This window comes from Apteryx mantelli, chromosome 6, assembly GCF_036417845.1.
Source record: "Apteryx mantelli isolate bAptMan1 chromosome 6, bAptMan1.hap1, whole genome shotgun sequence".
Classification (NCBI taxonomy): domain Eukaryota; kingdom Metazoa; phylum Chordata; class Aves; order Apterygiformes; family Apterygidae; genus Apteryx; species Apteryx mantelli.
Genome location: NC_089983.1, coordinates 43,197,390 through 43,217,843, shown reverse-complemented (window position 1 = coordinate 43,217,843; position 20,454 = coordinate 43,197,390). Strand labels below are relative to the sequence as shown.

Here is a 20,454-nt window from a genome sequence, read left to right as displayed (position 1 = left end):
TGTCACAAACCTTAATGTTTACTCATGTTTATCTTCCTGATGTAGTTAATGTTTTAAAATACAGCTGAAAAGATTTTGAAGATTAGCATGCAGGATTTAGACGTATTTTTTAAATTTAGGCCATTTTAATAGTAATGTTTCTCTAACTGTTCCCAAATAGATATTACTAAACCATTACAGGTTTTTCTCTGTGAGGCTGACATCAGCAAGATTCTGATAGCTTATAAAATCCTGTAATATATGCATAAATATTAATTTCCTACTGGTCTTTCCATAGTCCCCAAATTTGCTAATTTGTCTAAAGAGAAAGGCAGCCTGATTTTTAGATAACATAAATGAGGATTATATACATATATATAAAACCCCTCCATAGCACTTGAGGACCTGAATTGCCGTGTTTGTCTTCTTCCGATATTTTCTCATACTCAAGTCAAAGCACGATACAGATTTTGCAAAATTATCTGCACGCTAGTGAACACGCAATTGGGAGGCTGTGGTAGCATAGAAAAAGCTTCTGTTTATTCGCAGCTCTCTAGTCATTAGAAATTAGTGGTAAAGAAGAATAAAACAGTTCTGGCACAGAGTTACTGCGTTCAGGTAAAATTTTCTATTTGTTCTATTTTTTTAAAAATTTTTCCTATATTCTTAGCCAGCGATGGGAAGGGTAGACTCATGAACTGAGACCATCCCTGAATGTGAGGAAGTCGCCAGCTCTGATCCCATGAACCAGCATGAGGCTGCTGCACGTTTCAGGGCAGTATTTTAGGCTAATGTGGGTAAAAACAGCTGTCGGTGTAAACAAAATGTCAGCGTTGTGGGGGGGTCTGAAGAGGAGGTGTGCGTGTGGCGATTCAGGCCTCAGGTCCCGAAAAGAGTCACGCTGGACGCAGCCCGAGCAAACCCCACGGGAAAGCGGAGCGCTCGCCCCCGCGCGCTCCATCTTTACCTGCGTGAGGGGAAGAGAGGAGGACAGGGCCTCGCTGTACGGGGCCAGCACCTCGCCGCCCTCAGGGGCCGCTTGCTTCTCGCTCTGCCCCGGGTCGCGACAGCTCCCGAACGAGCTCTGCCTTTGGGGGAGCCTGAGGCAGCAGCCCCGCAGGAGGGGGAGGCAGCCCGAGCCCTCCGTCCTGAGGGGGGTGGAGGGGGGCGCGCGCGGCAGGCGCCAACGGTCAACGGCGGGCGCCAACGGCGGGCGCCAACGGCCACCCGCTCCCGCCGAGCGCCTGAGGCGAGCGCAGCCCGCCGCCGGGCCAGAGCCCCCGCAGCCGGCGGGCCCCCGCCACCTTCCCTGAGGGGGGCTCATGGGCTTGCCCCTCGCACGGCCCTCCTCACGGGGGCGAGCTCCCCGCTGCCGAGCCCGGCGCTGCCCGCCGCCCCTCTCGCCGGCGGAGGTGCCTCCTGAGGCGGGGAGGGGAAGGGCAGCGCGGGGGAGGCGGCTCTGCTCTGCCACCTGCCCCCCGGCGGCTGCGAGGTTAGTGATGAGGCGGTGGCGGGGAGCGGCTGGCGGGGAGCAGCCGGAGGAGTTTGTTTGCTGCCTGTCCCCGTCTCCCTGATGCTCTGAGCCGAGTCTCCTCCTCTCCCCGGGCTCGCACCCGGGCTGGATGCTCCGCTCGCTCCTCGCTTCGCTTGCCACCGCCGCCAGCCGCTTCCTGCCGCTCAGCGAGACATGGAGCCGTCCGCAGCCGCCCTGGCCAGCACTCCGGACCCCGCTATCGTGCAGCCCCCCGGGACCAGCCCGCCGGTGCCCTCCCGGGAGCAGGAGCAGCTGCGGATCGGCGAGAGCGGGCAGTTCAGCGAAGGGCTGGAGGACAGAGGTGAGCGCCAGCCCGTCCCTCACCCCCTGCACCGCCTTCCTCCGAGCCGCCTGCCTCAGCGCCCCCCGTACCACCCCTCCACTGTGGCATTCCCCATAACCTCTCCCCCGTCCCTAGACGCCGAACAACCCCCCCCCCCCCCCAACACTCCCCCGCCGCTCCGGTTAGTTTTTCCTGCATCATCCGTGCAGCTCCCTCACGTCTCTCTCTCCTGTAGCCCTACCTTCCTTCTCATTCTTCCACAGCAACCCTTCCCGCCCCCTCCAGTTCAGCCCTTAGCCGCCCCCACACTCAACTCCTGCCCTTCTAACTGCCCCCACAAGCTGCTGCGTGCCCCTGGCCGCACTTCTACACATCCAGTCCAGCTCTCCAGACCCTCTTTTTTTTTATTTTTTGCCCCCCCCCTTTCCGCCTGCGCGCAGCCGCCGGGTGAGGGTCTCCAGGCCCCGCGCCCGCCCTGCCCCCGGCGCCGCCTCAGCGCCCCGGGCCGCCTCGCCTCGCTTCGCCTCACCTCGCTTGGCCTCAGCCCGCCCCGCTTCTCCCCTCCACTAGTGCTCGCTTAACGGTTTGGTTTTTTTCCCTCCTCTCGAAGCCTTCCCTTTTTAGTTCATGTGTGAGCACCCCGCAACAGTTCTAAAATATTTTCGTAAACTCTATCCGTGGCTGTTCCCACCTCGTCCAGAAACTTGCTTTCCTCGGGAGAGAGCGAGCGCCGGCAGGCGGCACATGGCGCCCCGGCGGCGGCGGGTGCTGCCGGGCAGAGCCGGTGCTGGAGCCCGAGCCCGAGCCGAGGTGTGCAGGAGCCCGGAGCCGGGCGGCGGCAGCGGCCCCGCGGGCGACAGCGGCAGTAGCTGGTCCCTGGGGCCCTAGAGGGACTCCGGAAAGGGGAGTCAGTGTGAGACTATTTCTCACAGCAGAAGAGAGTGAAACCTCCAAGTTTACCTGTCGCCCGGGGCCTGCGGTAGCAACCTTGCAGCAGGGTTATGTGCTACTCCAGAGCACAACGGGGGCATTTCATTCCTGCAGTGGTCTGCCACAGACCCCATCTTGCCATCTACAGGCGATAAAGTCAGGGCACCTGCATGATCCCTTGCCTTCCTTTCCCTACCATATAATGCACCTTAACTCATTTATTATTTTATTTGCCTAAATATCTGGCCAGGAGTGGAAAGCTGCCTGCTTCAAAACTGTAAGAATTCTTAAATCTTAAACACACCTATTTAAGTGTGGAAGGCACTTTGCTCACCTACTCCTCGTCTGTGGATAAAGGCAGCTGCCATTTTATCCCTACTCATTGTCCTGTCTCCTTCATAATGCCTCCAGGATCCTGTTCCATGCACTTCGTCTCCATTTGTGATTTCTCATATTATGTTTTCCTTATCCTCTCTTTTACATTTTGCTTCTTTCTCTTTTTGCCTTCAGCGCCCCAAAGTCCCTTTTATCTTCTCAGTTGCCATCCTATCCTACACAAAACCCTCACATCCCCCAGTCTTTTTCCAGCTTCCTATATTCCTGTGCTTGGTCACAAATCCTAGACATGATGGAGAGGGAATCCTAGAAAACCTAGAAATCCTAGAAACCAGAGGGGGAAGAGCAGTCATCATCTTTCCTGACAGGTTTGAGTCAGGCTGGGACTGGGGACAACCCTTTTACCAAGACCATCCTCACTATCACAGCCAATGGCAAATGACAGACACCTTGACTGAGGGCAGTTTATAGCTTCAGTTCTATTTTAAATAATTGGAATCAGGAATTTTGATTATGGTCCAAATATGGAAATTTGATTACAGGAATTTTTAATTTGTGCCCAGATGACAGAGCTTAAGATAAAAGTTGGCCTGTTTGGTACTAAAGGTAATTCCATAAAGAGAGTACCTGAAGTACTTCTTTCTAGCAGGGAAAAGGGACTAAGGCTGCTGATTCTATTGCCTCCCCTGCCTTCACATTCTTCTAGGGCCCTTGCAGTGGCTTTCTCTTAGCCTTTCCCATGTCTGTGTGATAACAGTTTCTGTCTGATTCATACTGCCTCAAATTCCATCTACCATGATATTTCCTAGTCACTCTAGAAGAAGTTCTGGTACGCTTTTTGCAGGTTGTCCCCATTGATAATACTGTTTATCACCTTTTTAAAAGGCTGTCCTTTTAGTTTGCACTTTTCCTTATGATCGTTTCCGATGAATCATAGCAGATCCAGTTATAGAGATGATACTTCAGTGTCTGCTAAAAATAAAAAATAACCTCAAATTTTGGAACAAGATATTTGGTCTTTAAGAGCCAAATCCAAAATCAGTGGTAATTTTTTGGATTGGGCCCTTAAATTAACATCTCAATTGAGCAATTTTTTTCTGTTAGCCCCACCTCTTCCACAAATTCTAACTTGACATTTTAAAATGATCTCTTAGCCAAATAGAAAAATACTTCTGGTAAGTCAGCATATGGTAAAGAATATCCTAGAATCACTTCGCAAATATGCCCAGCTTGTGTTCTGCAACTGTCAGGCAGGCTTTTTCTGTTTCTGACTTTTTTTTTTTTTTTTAGAAAATCTGTTAATATAGGAAGGTACTGAAATATAAAGTAAAAATCTAGTGGATTTAACCAGTTCATCATTTTTTCTTTACCTTACGGATATCTGATTGTTAAATCAAATTATTAGTAATAAAATTATTCAGTATGTTAATTTTGGGGCGGAGAGGTCTTATCAGGAGATAGTAGCTTTTAATTTTTGTAGCAATGCAGGTCATACTGAAAGATTATCTTTTAGCCTTCTGTAGATGCTTAAAATTTGTTTTATTATGATCAGTGGAAAAATATAGAGGCTTATCTTGTGAACTGTGTTGTTGCATGCAAATTAATGTGCTAATGTTGCTTCTAAATAATTTTCATGCTATGGGTTTGGTAGTCATATGAGTGAGTTTGTATTTTTGTGTGCTGCCTCCTAGGACTCTCCTAAGAATATTATGATCTTTCTCAGGGGTGAAAATTGTAAATACAGAAAATATATTTGAATTACTTTTGAAAAGAAGGAAGGGGTCACATTTCTGATAACTAGAATATGCCAGCCATTTTGAGAGAGAGAGTGAGACACACGCACACACACGGCAGAAGTGGTTTGGTTTTATAAGGATTGCAGTATTGTTTTATAATGATCTCTGTCATACTGGACACGTGTTTGACATGTGACTAGTAATTAGCAGTGCAGGGCTAGCTATGTGGCTTATTATTCCTTTCTTAATTTAATTAGTATATTATTTGATTTGTAAGTATCAATTGTATATGTTGGTCTTCCTAGGTAACAGTGAGCCGTAGCCATGAACTGTGTGATGTCTTTAAAGAAAGAAGCAGGCGGGGATGTTTGTCATTCTATTCCATGTTTATTTCAGTTTTGAAGTCTTGAGGATCAAAATTGACTGAGGAAACCTGCTTTCCTTTACATTCCAGCAGGATTTGGGCCTTAATTTAAGACCCTCGGGATGGGGGGGTGGAGGGAGAGAATGTCCGAAACATGAGGAGATGTGTTTTCTCCATGGTTATATCAGTAGAAATCTCTGCCATGTTTCTTGATATATTGTTAAATGTTTACCTCCAGACACCAATTAAACTGTACACCATTATAGGTAGTGGCAGAAGACAGGCTAAACATTGAATGAATATATATTTCTGCACACAAATGAAGGCAGGCTATGTGAGAAATGGCTCTGCAGTACTGTAAGTAAAGAATTCGGAGGCTTCAGAGCTGTCAGTCTGCTGTTTTCTGAGTATTAAACAAACATGGCAAAGAATGCACATATTAAGAAACAGGCATCATTTCAATATATGGCCCAGTAATTCTCTTGCATGCAAGTGTGCAAATTCTTTTCCGTTCATAAAGAGGGCAGGGTGTAGCCCAAAAGTGAGGTAATATAAATAAAAAATAATAAAAACACACTACAGGCATTATATTCTCATTGCTGATTTCCAAATTATCATAAAGAAACTCTTTGCTTTACAGGTGAAGTAATTGAGGTGAAAAAGGCATAAAGATTTTTTCCCGAGACAGTGAATCCTACTGGTTATGCTAGGATTAGAGCTAATGATTCTGATGGAGTTGAAGGGGCAGAATAAAATGTGGTGGCTCAAATTGTTACCACCCCTGGATGCCTACCCTTCCACTGACAATTGCTGCCCATGAGGCAGAGATGTCTGATCCACTTTTGGATTGATTCCAGAACCATTGCAGTCTTCAGCCAGCATATTACAGTCAGTTGAAATTAATATTTGTTAACATTAATAAACTGGGTTAAACACGGTGTGGATTCAGGAGTACACTCAAAACCAGATCAGATGTTCCTGCCTTGAAAGTGGCACTAGCCATTGGAGAGGTTAAAGAGAAAACTGGGGAAAGTGAGGATGGTAACAGCTTCATCTGTTATGTTTTAATTTGCTGCTGACAGTCTGCCAGAGCCCTTGTTCTCAACCGTTTGTCTAAGACATTAGACCAGCTACTGAAAGATTATACTATCAAACAAATGCCCCAGTTTTACGCGTTTAGGGAAGGCAAGTTGTCCTCTGAAAAGTGAGAATCATCTAAGAAGAACCACCCATAGTTTCTGAAGTAATTCGTTAACAAAGTTAAAAGCCATTGAGTGTTCTCTCTCCAGTTAAGCAGATTTGAGTCAGATATTGCTGATGAAAAAATTGTATTTTTATGTTTTAAATTAAATGACTGTCAGAAGAACAAAAGAATATGGATAGGATGAACAAAAGGTGATTAAATTATGAACACATTTAAAAAGGTGGCTTAAAACTCAGAGGAGGAGAATGAGAACCAAAGAATATCACTGTCTTCCTTATTTTTGACGTGAATTCTTTTCTATGATTTAAGATTGGTGGACAGATGACTTCCACAAATTGAAAACACTGAAGGAAAAAAAAAAGCAATCCTGATTCCCTTGTGTTAAACAGACTTTTGCACTAACTGCAATAAGGACTCAATTGGTTCTTCAGTTACTCTCTGACACAACTTCTTGATGGGGATGTATGCCTGCCTTGTGTGAAGGATATGATGCTTCAGCAGGTTTTTCCATCTGTGATAGCTTTGATTCTCAAGTATGCCTGCTTCTACTTTGATTCTTAATATGTGCACAGTATGTTCCAGTGTATCAGTAGGTTATCTCTTGGAGACTGGTAACAAAGTTTTCTCCAATGTTAATTATGTTCCAGGATCCTGAAATCCTGAAATAAGTATGAGTTTTACCATGGAGCACAGTGAGTGCAGTACTGAGCCCTTTCTTGTGTAGATGTATAGGTGGAAAACTGAAGTGATGTGCGTTTCCATAGCTGCCCTACAATTGCAATGCTCTTTTAGGTGACTGAGGTGCAAGTCTTACTTTCTATGTGAAGTCAAAACAGCCCGAGTATGCTGTCCTTGCTTACTTACATATTTCTGTTGGCTTCATTCACTTAACCTTAACAATGTGAGCAGAATTTGAGTCTATATAGATTCTCTATATAATGCAGAATGTAAACATCTGATCTAAGTCTGAACTAACACAGCTATGTTTTTAAAAGGAGCAATGTATTGTTCATACTTCTTTGCTTATTGCTTGTCAGGTTTACTAGAAAGCAGTACAAGACTAAAACCTCATGAAGCTCAAAGCTACAGAAAGAAGGCGTTGTGGGTTTCCTGGGTCTCCATTATTGTCACACTGGCTCTTGCAGTGGCTGCTTTCAGTGAGTATTGGGAATATTTTAAATCTTCACAATGCCTTTTTTTTTTTCTTTTGGTCTCTCAGAATTTCTCAAAATCCTTGCGGAAGGTTTTTCATGTTTTTTTTTTCTTCACAACTGGTAGAGAGATTTCTCTCTAGACTGCTTGGGTCTGCATGGTGCTTATAAATTAGTAAAACTGTTGGTTTTTTTCTGCAGAGAATAGTGTTACTGAATGTCAGAGGAAGAAATAGGAGACTTCGATTCCTGTTAGTATTTGTGCATGTGGAACTGTTCATTTTTCAGAATAGCATAAAAAACATGCAGTGGATTGCCAAAGAGGTCAAATATGACAAGTCTTAATCCACCTGGGATTCCTATTTGGAACACTATAATAGAGAATAGTGAATTGCAAGGTGGAAATATGTAATTATTCTTACACTTGACAGGTTCCCTAACACAATGCTAATTTGGAGAATAAATACCAGTCTCTTTCTAAGCCCATGTTTTTCTGTATGTAAATTTCATTATATTTATCTAGTTTACACAAATAATCTGAAGAATCAACACTTTTGTGTAGAAAAAATGATTTTTTAAAATTCAAAACAGGAAAAAATGATACTTTGTGTAAATAAAGGTATTTTAGTTCAATGCAAAATTTTAAAATACTAGATTTCTATTTTAGTCAAATAAGGAACGCTGCATTATTATAAGGACAAGAAGAAATGTGGTATCTGGATCTATCTTTGCAATGGCATATAGTTTCTGTTTAGAAGAGGGGAAAAAATTGTTACTGGATGTATTTGTTTATATAAAGCAAAAGAAAGCTCTATCTAGGGGACGAGGCATCCAAGACGCCTCAAAACATCATTCTTCAGCTTGATAAAGACAGACTTGCATTTTTTTGGAAGCGGCAGCAGCATGTGTTTTACTGTTCTAATCTGCAGCGTTGGACCTGCTGCTGGAAGTTGGTGTCAGCTCCCAGGAGAGATTATTAGACTCTGACCAAATGGTCTCTGAAAACTCAACATATATTACTTGGAGCGATTTATATAAAAACACAGGCACAACAGCTTGATTCAGAAAGAAGAGAAAAGAGAAGGAAAACTTAAAAGGAGACTCTAACACTGTACAGAATAGGAGCATTAACGAGAAAACAGGATATCTGAGTTTCCATTTTCTTCTGCTTCATGAAAATGCAATAGTCCACTTTTCCTACTGAAGCAGCATAAAAGTTAATACTGTATATAATGCAATAGCTTTAATTTGTTTCTCATTAACAATATATTTTTAGGGGATCTTGAGGAAATGGCTTAATTTTATTTTACACATTCATTTGTTAGAGTTGCAAGACATAGGTATAAAATGGACTACTAAAACATCCCATTTCCTTTAAAAATTCTTCTTTTTTTGAAATTTGTAAGATTAGTTAGGTTATTTGAAAACTTTTATTGTCTGTTTTTATTATTTTTAGCATTTGGTAGTCTCTAGAAACCCTACAAAAGCAACAAAGAAGGTAGTCCCTGCCCAGGTATATTGTGGCCTGCATGCTCAGCTGGAGTGAATAGGCATTGAACTAGTGAAGTCAGCTGTTAATGGTGGACTAATTATTTTTAATTTATTGTCTGTTTTTGGAATGTGTCTTTCCTTATGGCTTGTAGGGGCTAAATTTATGAAGAATTAAAAGATAAAGCAGCACACAGATGTATGAAATCTGTGTGAAATCTCTTAATAGACAATTGTTATTTAACTTTCATGCTACAAAAACACTGATAGACCTTTTGATATACTTAATAGTAAAAAACCTTCTAATCTTTGAGAAAAATGCAGTGATTCTCTTAGAATCACTTTACTTCCCCCTTGTAATTTCAGCAGCTCTTCACAGTTGATCATCTCACATTTATTGGCCACTCTCTTCCTTTGTGCTGTCCTTTTAGCAGGTTCCTCTAGCCAATCCATGAGCTGGGAGACGTGCCCGGTGTATGGAGTTTGCTGCCTGTTTGATATAAATGACTGATTGTCACTTTGGGGTGTCTGACACTGGCATTTCTTTACAAGCACCTGCTATTTAAAGCTTTTTTTTTTTTTTTTAAATCTCTTTTCTGTAATGGCAAAGTGTTAGCAATACGGACCTGATGTTTTGTTTCAGTGAAAAAATGGTCTTTTTGTAGTATATGTCATAGTGTGGGCCTGCAGTGCTAATTGTTAGACTATACTGCCTGCCTGCCCACACCTCTTTCTGATTCCCACATAAATTCTTCCTGTATATTTCTCTTTTATCCTCTTTTATGTCTTTATAGTATTTTCTTCCATGTGTGTCTTATGCTACTACTTTTGCAGCAGCACATGATGTAATAATGTTACTGGGACAGGAAACTGAGACTGTTTGATAACTGTAGTCATAGAAATGGAGGACCTAGAGGGTAAGAGAAATGCTAAGGGGAGTGATATGTGTGCATATGATTTGTGTGGGGAGTAAGGAGGTGATTCAGGAGCCTCTTCCTCACGCACAATGATAGTAACTTCCCTAATAATAGTTTTTTCTTCCCTTTTTTTATGGTCTTCCCTCTCCTTTGACTGCTGTAGCATGATCACCATCCTTCCTTTCAAGACTACTCACGTTGCTTCCAGACCATTCTTTTCTTTTTGCAGCGCTGTAGTAGGTTGGAATGGTTGCTCTTGACTGGTATGAGATGTTTTATCCTGCTAGGATAATGATGGTGCCCTAGCTGAGCCAGATCGTCTTCCACTTGGTAATATTGAAAGAGACTGACAAATCTAACCCTTACTGTGATTTGAATACATTAAAAAGTCTCTGACAAGGGTCTGAAGCTATAGCAAATTACTGAACACTAGTTGCCTTTATTTTAAATGTTGAAGGTGTATATATTCAAATAATGATGCAGCAAGTGTATAACATATCTTACAGGTATATGGCATATATTTCCTCTGGGGTGGGCTGTTTTGTGATCTGAAATACCAGTATGTAGAAGAGAGATTGCAGAGTTAGGCATCAAAATGTGTTTGGTCTCTGTAGGTTTGGAAGGCTAAACCAGGCTGGGTTGTATCAGGAGCAAAAAATCTGCTTAAAAGAAAAAGAAACGGTCATCTTTCATTCACTACTGTTGAAAAGTAGGACTTATGCAGATAATAAAATCAGCTTTCTTCGTTAGCTGAAAGAACAGATCTCTGACTATCCATAAAAAGTATACTTAATTTTACTGCAAAAATGCTGTACTTGTAAAAGACCATTTGGAAGCTTCAGCTGCTGTCTCTAAATACAGCTTCTTGTCCCTAAATACAGCACCTGCTCTGTGCTAATCATTGTGGTCTTATTTGCTTTGGGTGCAGATGAAGGTGTTACTTTCCAGAGTATAGCTGTGCAAGTGGAGTTTCTGTAAAGCCTTTATAGACTTCAATTTGTAAAATCCTTGATGCCCTATGGTATCATCTTTAATGACTGAAAATTAGGTGCTGTCAACCATTGTTTTAAAGATGGAGTCAGAAACTGAGACTGGGCATGATACAAACTTCTAAAATCAACATTAATTTGTCCCTCAGCACCCCAACTAAGTACTAGAATGCATCATTTTAATATTATCTTCTCTTTCTATTTTACGATAATACAAGAAAAGAATGGTATTGTTAACATCATTTTCCCACAACATATGTATGTGTAGTATAGGGGTGAAATCTAAATTATTTTATAATAACAACTGTAACTTCTCCTTTATATAGCTGCAGTATTATAGGTTTGTATTGAGCCTAGTTCCAGTATCACAATAGAGGAGGAGGGACTATTACAGATGGAATGGAATTTTTGCTTTTGAAACCCCTCATTCTTAGTTTCTTAACATTTGTGTTACTAAACTCTAATTCTGAAAAAAAAGCATAAATATACATTTTGCTGTTACCATTTAATTCCTGCCCAAGCAGCTAATCTCTGATAATATTGTTAAAGCAGAAAACAAACTCTCATTCTATTTGGTATTTCTTGTGCAGTGTAGACTTGTGATTCACAGAATGTAGTCTGTTAATTCATCTTCCTGATTTGGTTAGCTAAAACTGTTTTCCAGTGAATGGAGTAGTCATATCAATGCATCAAAACAATGTACAGACCAAATTTTTTGCTAAAAGCTTTCTTTGCAGTCAGAGATGGAATAAAGATTTAGAATGTATGCCTGCTTTGTACCAAGGGCTTTCATGAGGCAGTTGTCAAGATGGAGCTTGCAGAGAATCTGTCCCAGTGTGGTTGGAGCATGCCTGAATGGGCCCAGCATGTTAATGCGTCACAGGAGAAGTTTACACTGGGCTATTTGCAAAATGCTTGGGAAGTGGCAGGCAGCTTGTGGTGTCTGTGCTCGGAGTTGCTTTTGAGATCACTCTTTTTAGAGAACTACCATTCAGCAATTGAAGATGTTATCCTCTGGATGCACAGATGTGGGTATATTGATGTAATCTGTCACCCTTCATCTCAGGAATGCTACTTATACAACTGAGCTCGAGAGTGAGTATATTAATCTATTAATTAATGTATCATTTTCCCACTGATTTATTCTTGTTGCTTGAGAAATTAAAAATATATTCAGATTTTCCCTTATGTTTGTACAATACTTAGTATCCCCCAGGACACATCTGTGAATAATACTAGTAAAGTAATGTAGGTGAAGGTTCATGATAATGAGACTCTTTAATTTGGATCGCCAATTCAACATTGTTTAAAGGTCACTGAATTTCAGAAAAGTGTTGGGCATTGAGAACTCAGGCCTGTTTAAGAGGGTCTCAGTTGGGAACTTAAATGGAATTATCCAGGATCACTGACCACGTGAAAAAGTCTTGGTCTTTGTGTTTCTGCCTTCAGGAGCTATACAGGATTATATTTCTCACTCCTAGACACCTGAGTGTATTTTTTGCAATGAAGCATTTGTTATATTCAGAAAGTTATATTTCAAATCACAAAATCATGCAGACCCTTAAAACCAGGTGACTAAACACTGAATAGCATTCCTGTGTGACAGTGTGCAGATCCCCCATTTTGCACATTTCACAGGGCATTTAATTGCAGCAGTTGCAAAGACAGATGCTGCGGGGCTATCGTCTCAGAAAAAGGTTGATGAATACAGAACTTAAATTCCCAAGGTAGAATTCAGATGTCAGCGACCTTTGTGCAACCCCATTGTCCTCAGTATAGCTATGTCACTACAATTGAAAACAGAGTTTGGTCCTAACCATATTATACATAAAGTCTAAAGGACAAATCAATTGCATGTGCAGCACTGGCAAAAGAGAGCCTTTTGTATAGGTCAGCATGACCTTAGTAACAGCAACATACAATCTACGTTCCCCAAAAAGGAAATGAGATGTCAGGAAGGGCCTGTCTTCTCTATGCATACAAAACTCTAGGTGAATTTCTTGGGAGAAGAAAATAGCATATGCATGTCAAGTTCAAGACTCATAACTGTTAAACGGAAGCATAGGTCTAAATTCTGCAATGCTTCACACCTCAGGAAATCTTTCACTTAGCTGACAGGCAAAATGGTCATAGAAGTATGTGAAATCTGAACTAAGCCATGAAATGTTGTGTATTTATATACATAAGCAGTAAACAAAATTTAAAACAAAAATTGTTGCTGTGGCAGAAGTTTATTAAAACAACTGAATTTGTATTTAAATTTTTAAAATTTAAGAGCCTGCTGTACTTTTGCATTAGAAAACTGTAATTTAATCATTCCTTGAGCCAAATACTGATTCCTTCCTGATGAGAGAAGACCATCTCAAAAGAATTTTGAAATGAAAATGGGATTTTGATATTGAGGGGAAACTAGCACTAGAAAATAATTTTTCATAAAAAATGAGGACCACTGGAGTATGTTTAGCCCAACCTATTTAGAGTAAAAACCGGCACTTGGTCAGTATCAAAATCTTTGTGGAAACACAGATATCCAATGCATACCTGGAAGCACAGATATTGCAACAGAGTATGTGATGATGTATTGAATCATATCATCCTATAAATTTATTATTGAATATTTATTGATATTGAACCATAATTCTTCCCTCTATCCTTTTTTGTACTTGCTGAGATTGAGTTTTGTAGTACAAGAATGAAGTAAATCTGTGAAATAGCTAGACCGCTAAGAAGTTCTGTAACACCTTTTTATGAATTAAGGTTTATATTTATCTGGAGATTTTAGACACTCAGTTTGATCTTCAGTTTTGCAGGCAGATCTCTGCTAGGATTTCGTTAAAGGTGACTTTGGGTTTGACGGGTCAGAGTTTCCAGCTATGAGAATACAGTTGTGTAGCAAGGTTCAATATGCAAAGTAAGGTAAATAACTAGGCAGTGTTAAGTATTTGGGCTCGTGTCATGCATCCTGCTCATATCTCTGACAGAATTATACGGTGCCATTGGAGGTAGACATATGTAGAGGTTGATTTTTGTATATGGGAGGGAGAAGAACGGAACCCTTAAAGCACATCACTTAGTGATAGCTGAGTGGTCCAGGAATGATGCGTCCTACAGCCATCTGTAGCCTGCAGTGCTCAATACGAGATTGTGTATCTTGCCTAAAGTAGACAAAAATATTTAGAAAAGGGAAGGGATATTAGGTTTAATGTATGTGATAGGTATTGACTTGTATATAAAAATCTATTTGACTTTTCCTGTATAAAATTGAGTTTAAATGATTGATCCTCTAGTACAAGTCGAAGTTGTTGCTCTTTCTTTACTGGGCATATCACATAAATAAGCAGTTGTACATCTGCCCTCTGAGGAAACATGATTGCAGTCTTGTAAGTCAAATATATTTTCAATCAGTCAACACAGTATCAGTTCCATGAAGTAGTAATTCAGCTATCACAGGCTTAGCTATGGTGCAAAGGTATGAATGAGTTAACAGATTTCTTCATGAATGCTCGATGTACCAGTAAAACTTGATTTTCATAAATTGTGAGAAATTTTCTCTGCTCCCCCAATTTAAAAATGTACTTTGTTTATTGGCAAAGATGAACTTGCAATTCTCAGCATTTGGAGCAGAAATATCAAGAGTCATGAAAGAAAATGAATGTTTAATATTCATTGTACAGCATCATTTTATGGATTGAGTTTTGTGAGTTCGTAAGTTACTACTTCAGTGAAAGTGATGAAAATTATAACACAGCTTTTCTGTTTCTTTTAGGTGTTCTTTACTTATGCCAGAAATTTTAAAATATTGATAAAATTTAACTCAGTAGACAACAAAATGTAAACTTGTACCCAGTATGAATCTCTTAATAATGTTATAGCTGTTTTGCTTAACTGGGGAGTTTGATAGTATTTGGCATTTAGTCTTTATACTTTTTCAGTAAGAGTGTTTCAGTTCCTTTTGCTGAAGGTTTGAAGCCAGTTAGACTTTAATACTTTTTTGATCCAGAATTTTATTTCCAGATGACTCAGCTTGTTTTGGGTTGTATTTAGTATGCCAGTGCTGTAGGAGGAACTTACTAACAGTGAAATAATTACATAATAATTACATAAATAATGCCACCTCTTTACAATGCCATACAGCTCACAGCAGATTTACATCATATTACAGTATCACAGAATCACAGAATAGTTCAGGTTGGAAGGGACCTCTGGAAATCATCTAGTCCAACCCCCCTGCTCAAGCAGGGTCACCTAGAGCACGTTGCACAGGATTGCATCCAGGCGGGTTTTGAATATCTCCAGAGAAGGAGACTCCACAACCTCTCTGGGCAACCTGTTCCAGTGCTCTGTCACCCTCACAGTGAAGAAGTTTTTCCTCATGTTCAGATGGAAGCGTCTGTGTTTCAGTTTGTGCCCGTTGCCTCGCGTCCTGTCGCTGGGCACCACTGAAAAGAGTCTGGTCCCATCCTCTTGACACCCTCCCTTCAGATACTTGTACACATTGATAAGATCTCTTCTCAGCCTTCTCTTCTCCAGGCTAAACAGGCCCAGCTCTCTCAGCCTTTCCTCATAAGAGAGATGTTCCAATCCCCTAATCATCTTTGTAGCCCTACGCTGGACTTGCTCCAGTAGCTCCATGTCTCTCTTGTCCTGGGGAGCCCAGAACTGGACGCAGTACTCCAGATGTGGCCTCAGCAGGGCTGAGTAGAGGGGGAGGATCACCTCCCTCGACCTGCTGGCAACACTCTTCCTGATGCACCCCAGGATACAGTAGAAATACTGTTGGTTGGTTGACACACATGCTTCCTTGTTGCCATCACTGGTGAAGCTGTGGTAATGCTAGAAGAGAAATGGGAGCATCTGAGAGATTGTGCGTATATACAGAATGGTAGTGGAGAAAATAGATTATAGCAAGGAGTGATGTTGTTTCAATAGGTGGCAGTGCCCCTGCTGAGCAAAAGGACACTTTTGCTTCTGAAAATACCACCAGCAACAGCCTAAAACTAATGTCCTATATACTTGTATTTATTACATGCTGTGACACTTTTTGAGGGAAGTCATGCTAATACTAGTATGTTGTCCTTGGATTACATTTATGACAGTATTTTTCCCAGCCCTGAGAAGAAAATCTCTCAAATTTTGGAGGAAAGATTTATTGTCTTTCTGTGGGAGATTTAATAGAATGCAAATGTAGCCTGCAGTGTCAGATAGGATATGTAGTTGGGGAAAATACAAGTAGTTCCTGCATTCCCATTCTAGTAGGCCTGATAGATAGCTTTGGTTAAAATGTAATTGAAATACTGAAGTCTAAATTGCTAGGAAATAGTATTTTGTGGGAACTGTATGACTTATTTTACCTTGATCAGAGAATGATTTATGATCTGTCTATAATAAGGATTTTTTTCAAAGCAGTGAACAGCTCAAGATATTTAATAACAATTTTTGGTGTTGAAATAGTAAAATTCATATGTAGTGTGAGCTGAGTTAATCCTAGAAATATATTTTTAGCTGTTCCTTAGAAAATGTAGGACAGAGCCAAGTAACCAGCATCAGACCTTCCAATTAGCATTGTGAAAACCAGTAACAAAACTATTAATGAATACTCTGGTGGAAGATCACTTCTTAAATACCTGGCTAAGGTAAGAGAAAACTGCTAAGCAGCACAGTAAGAAATAAGACAGCCCTTGCTAGCATTGCTAGCTCAATTTGTATGTGTATAAGTGCATGCTTTTGGGGCTACAGAAAGGCAGATGAAAGGCATCAGTCTTAGCTTGTTGTTTTGTGAGGAGAGTGAATGAAGGCCATATATGCCCGGAGGATTATTGTCTACCTCCTGACTTGATAGGCCTCACTATTCTGTGACTTGCTGCCGCAGCTAGCATTTATCAGACTATAATGTCTAACTGCGTGGAACTAACAGTACCCAAATGAGCCAATTCATTTGCTCCTCTTTGTGGTGCATTAGAAATTAACAAAATGTGTATTCTTTTTATTTAGCATGACTTGATATTTCTGTGTGTAATTAAGTGCAACAAGAAAAAAGACAGATTATTTAAGTCCTCTCTCCTGACATGAAAAAATAGGTCAGCAAATTAATTTTACACATTGTTAGTTAAGGAGGTAAAATTCATCGTTACATACCTTTTACCATGTGAGTTCTGATTATATGAAAACTGTTGTTACTGCTTGTCCATGTGTAAAAAAATACATCTGATACTGAGATGTGAGCAGAACAGTCCAATTTTTAAATTTTGAATCCTGTGAACACTCATGCAAACTGTACTCAGAGGGAGATTTCCTGCCACTACCCTGCTAAGAGATATTCATTGGGTTATCATGTGTACATTTCCCTGCTGAGAAGCATCTGGTGGATGAAAACAAGACTTGGATTTAAGGGATAATGTTGGAACTAATGTGTAATGGCTTATAAACTTTTGGGGCTTCAGATGCCATAAATAAATTTATAATAATTTGTGGAAGTGCAGGAACAGATCTTCAGTTGGGGTAAATATACTGTACTTACATTTATTGAGTTTTATGAGTTTATTTCAATTTGAAACAGATGTGAATCTGGCCCTAAAGCTTATGGCAGCTTGTTGCCAAGATGAACTAACATTAGTTGAGATCTTTTTTTAACTTATTCCTCCTTTTATCATTTTCGTGTTCTTTTGATAGTTACTATTCTTGCTGTAGCTCTCACTTCTGTGAGAGAATCTCTACTTGAAACAGCCTTTTTAAACGTTCACAAGCATTTTTAAAAGGCCAGGGGAAAACGTGAATTAACGTTATCTCAGATCCTGCTGGGTTCACAGAAGCTTGGCCAATATTTTGCTCTACAGATAATTCTCATCCTGGTCATAGCCCAGGCTTTCTTTGTAACCTTGGGAAAATCATTTTACTTCTGTAAGCTCCATCTGCACACATCAGTTTTTGATATATGAAAAGGTAACAATTTTCTGCCAAAAGTTGGAATGTTTTACTATACAGTGGTTGACACATTTACCTGCATCCTAAGTCATTATTTCTGCTTAGTGGAAAATTCCTCTGAATTTTGTACTTACAATTCTGGGCAGGTATTCCAGGCTGCTTTGTCTCATTGCTGGACCTTGTGCTTTATGGGATTATTTCCATGGTTTGTTGTGGCTTACCTTGTGAAAGGTATTTCAAAGTCCCTGATTTTTTTACACTGCAATGGTTGTGATTGAACACATGAAGATGTATGTGACTTCTTGTCCACTGGGCACTGGTAATTTTGCAAGGCAGTCACCACACTGTTGAATGGCATTCTTTGGTTTGCTGGGTTGGTGGGTTCTGAATGTGTTCATGGTGGTTTTTTGTTTGTATTTTGGTGATGCAGTCATTCTACTGGCTGTTGACCTGTACCAGAATAAAGACCCTAGTAGAAAATTAAAAGTAAGAGGACAGGATCATCGAGCTGTGTATGGTGGTGGCTTTCCTTAGAAGACCTGCACATTGTATAGTATCTCTCTAGGCTCATGAAGCAAATGTTGCAAGGCAGGGGAGGACTGTGCTGAGATGCACTGCGTGTAGGTCAACCTGTGATGGCCAGCGCAGGATTTTCTGTATGGCAGAAGACGTGTTTGTGGAAAAGTGAGTAGAGCTTACCCCCAAACTGGAAAGGGAGCACATTTAGAGCTCTCTGATGTGTTTGGAAGCTGCCTTTATGTTTTCCAGCCTTCATGGTTACCAGTCAGAACGTCACCAGTAAAGTTGACTGTTGCAGCTGTTGTGTTGGAGTTGTTCACAGCTATCAGGAGGGTGCTGTTACTGCATGTTTTAAGGATTTGCAGTCTCCTGGAGGAAATGTGCTTTTGTACTCATCTAATTGATAAAACCTGTTGTTCACTCTGGTCCCTGGACTTTGAGTTCATATATAAAAAAAGTGTACATTTCTGTTGTGCTCCAAGGCTTGGTAAAGTGGTAGATTTGCCAAGGATGATGAGAGACCATATGAAATCACAGTATCCAAGTACTTAGGGGCTTGGACCTTTTTTTTTTTTTTTTTTTACTTTGATAGATGATAGAGAAAGATGGATCTTGTTAATATTTCTTGTTCAATTCTGGGAGACTTGTGGATCTTCTGTTGCTCTGGATAACAAAGTTTTCATTGGTCAGATGGATGTTGGAAAGAACGTTTTACAGCTTAAAAATGCTCTCAAATGAGTACCATTGGAAAATAAAGGAAGATAGAAGAATGCTGGGAAATACCTGCCTTGAGTTCTAAGTACATGAGGTTTTTGCCAGCAAAGAAGAGCTCCTTATGGAGGTTGGCAGAAAGTTTAAAAAATTCTGAAGTCTCTTTGAGCAGCCAGTAACATACCTTTAATCCATTGAAAGTTGTCAGAAACTCATTAGTGAAGCCTTGAATATCTACTTTCAGGAAAGAACCTAATTTTTTTATTTGGGTGTTTGACCTGATGTTCTGTGTAACTTTTCATTTCAGCACAAGTCTGATGTTATTTTTTACAGGGCTATGCTAGATTTTTTGCAAATACTTTTATTTTTGGAGGAAAGAATGAGCCTGAGGTTTAGAAGATAGGAGCTTTTTGTAAACAATCAGCACTCCACAGTTCAAAAGTAAGATTTGAAAACTGCATCAAAGGTGCAGTTGGAGTCCATAAGGCTACCAAGTGTTTTCTCCCTTATTCTTTTTTTCTTCACTTTTTTTTTGGCCAGGATTTGAACAGGCATTTGGGGGTTTGACTGGCTCAGGTGTGGCCTTGTAAAACTAGGTAAGTTAAGTCTTTCACAGTGTCTGTGGACAGGTTATTCATTGCATTTGCTACTCTATAAGAATCTACTGATAGTTTTTTACTGAGCTGTGAATATTTTTCAGGGCATGATGTAGGGATGTGAAATGGGAGTGTAATGGGTCAGACTAGTTAAGGGATTTGTGTCCCTGAAGATTGCTGTAATGTTGGAGGATGGGCCCCTCATCCACATGGCTGAAAAGCTAAGCTAGGATCTATTTATGAAGGCTGAGGAAGTCTGTCAACATGAACATTGATACTGTTCACCAGAATGGTTCTCCCGATGCTCTAGGTGGCTGAAAGTTTGTAGCCACTTATTTTAGACTGGAGAAGACAGTCATGCTGTGTATTGTTAGAACAATAATAAACAGCTTTCTGCATATAAAATTCCATTTTATAGCTCCTGCTGGTGTGCGTAGAGTTCGTAGTGAAATAAATGCTGTTTTGCAAAACACTGTTAGGCACACTGGGGTTTAGTGGAGTTGGTGATTTGTTGTTGCTCTTGCTGTGCACTGTATGTATTTTCTAAATAGCCTTACTGCTGCAATGCAGCTTTCTGCTGAGGAGAAAAAAAACCCTTGCTAAATTTTGCACTTAGAAAAAGCAAGCCAAAATAATATGTGAACTAGGGAAAGAAGCTTTGCTAAATGTGGTATTGATTTAAAGCAGATCGAAAAGACTACCACAAATATCATGGTAAGTATGACTGTTTAAAAATAAAGACAGACAATGCTTATCACTGATGACATATTTTTTTCATGATCAAATGCACTTCATT

At 40.6% G+C, this 20,454-nt stretch overlaps 1 protein-coding gene across 1 annotated transcript in view; it reads left to right on the top strand.

The window, feature by feature from the left end:
- Positions 1-1,569: 1,569 nt before the first annotated feature.
- Positions 1,570-20,454, top strand: part of TMEM163 (transmembrane protein 163) — a 113,114-nt gene continuing 94,229 nt past the window's right edge. The window contains exons 1-2 of the mRNA XM_013959672.2: positions 1,570-1,814; positions 7,404-7,523. Coding sequence (XP_013815126.2) covers positions 1,667-1,814; positions 7,404-7,523 — 268 coding nt within the window. The 5' untranslated portion in view covers positions 1,570-1,666. The remainder of the gene's footprint in view (positions 1,815-7,403; positions 7,524-20,454) is intronic.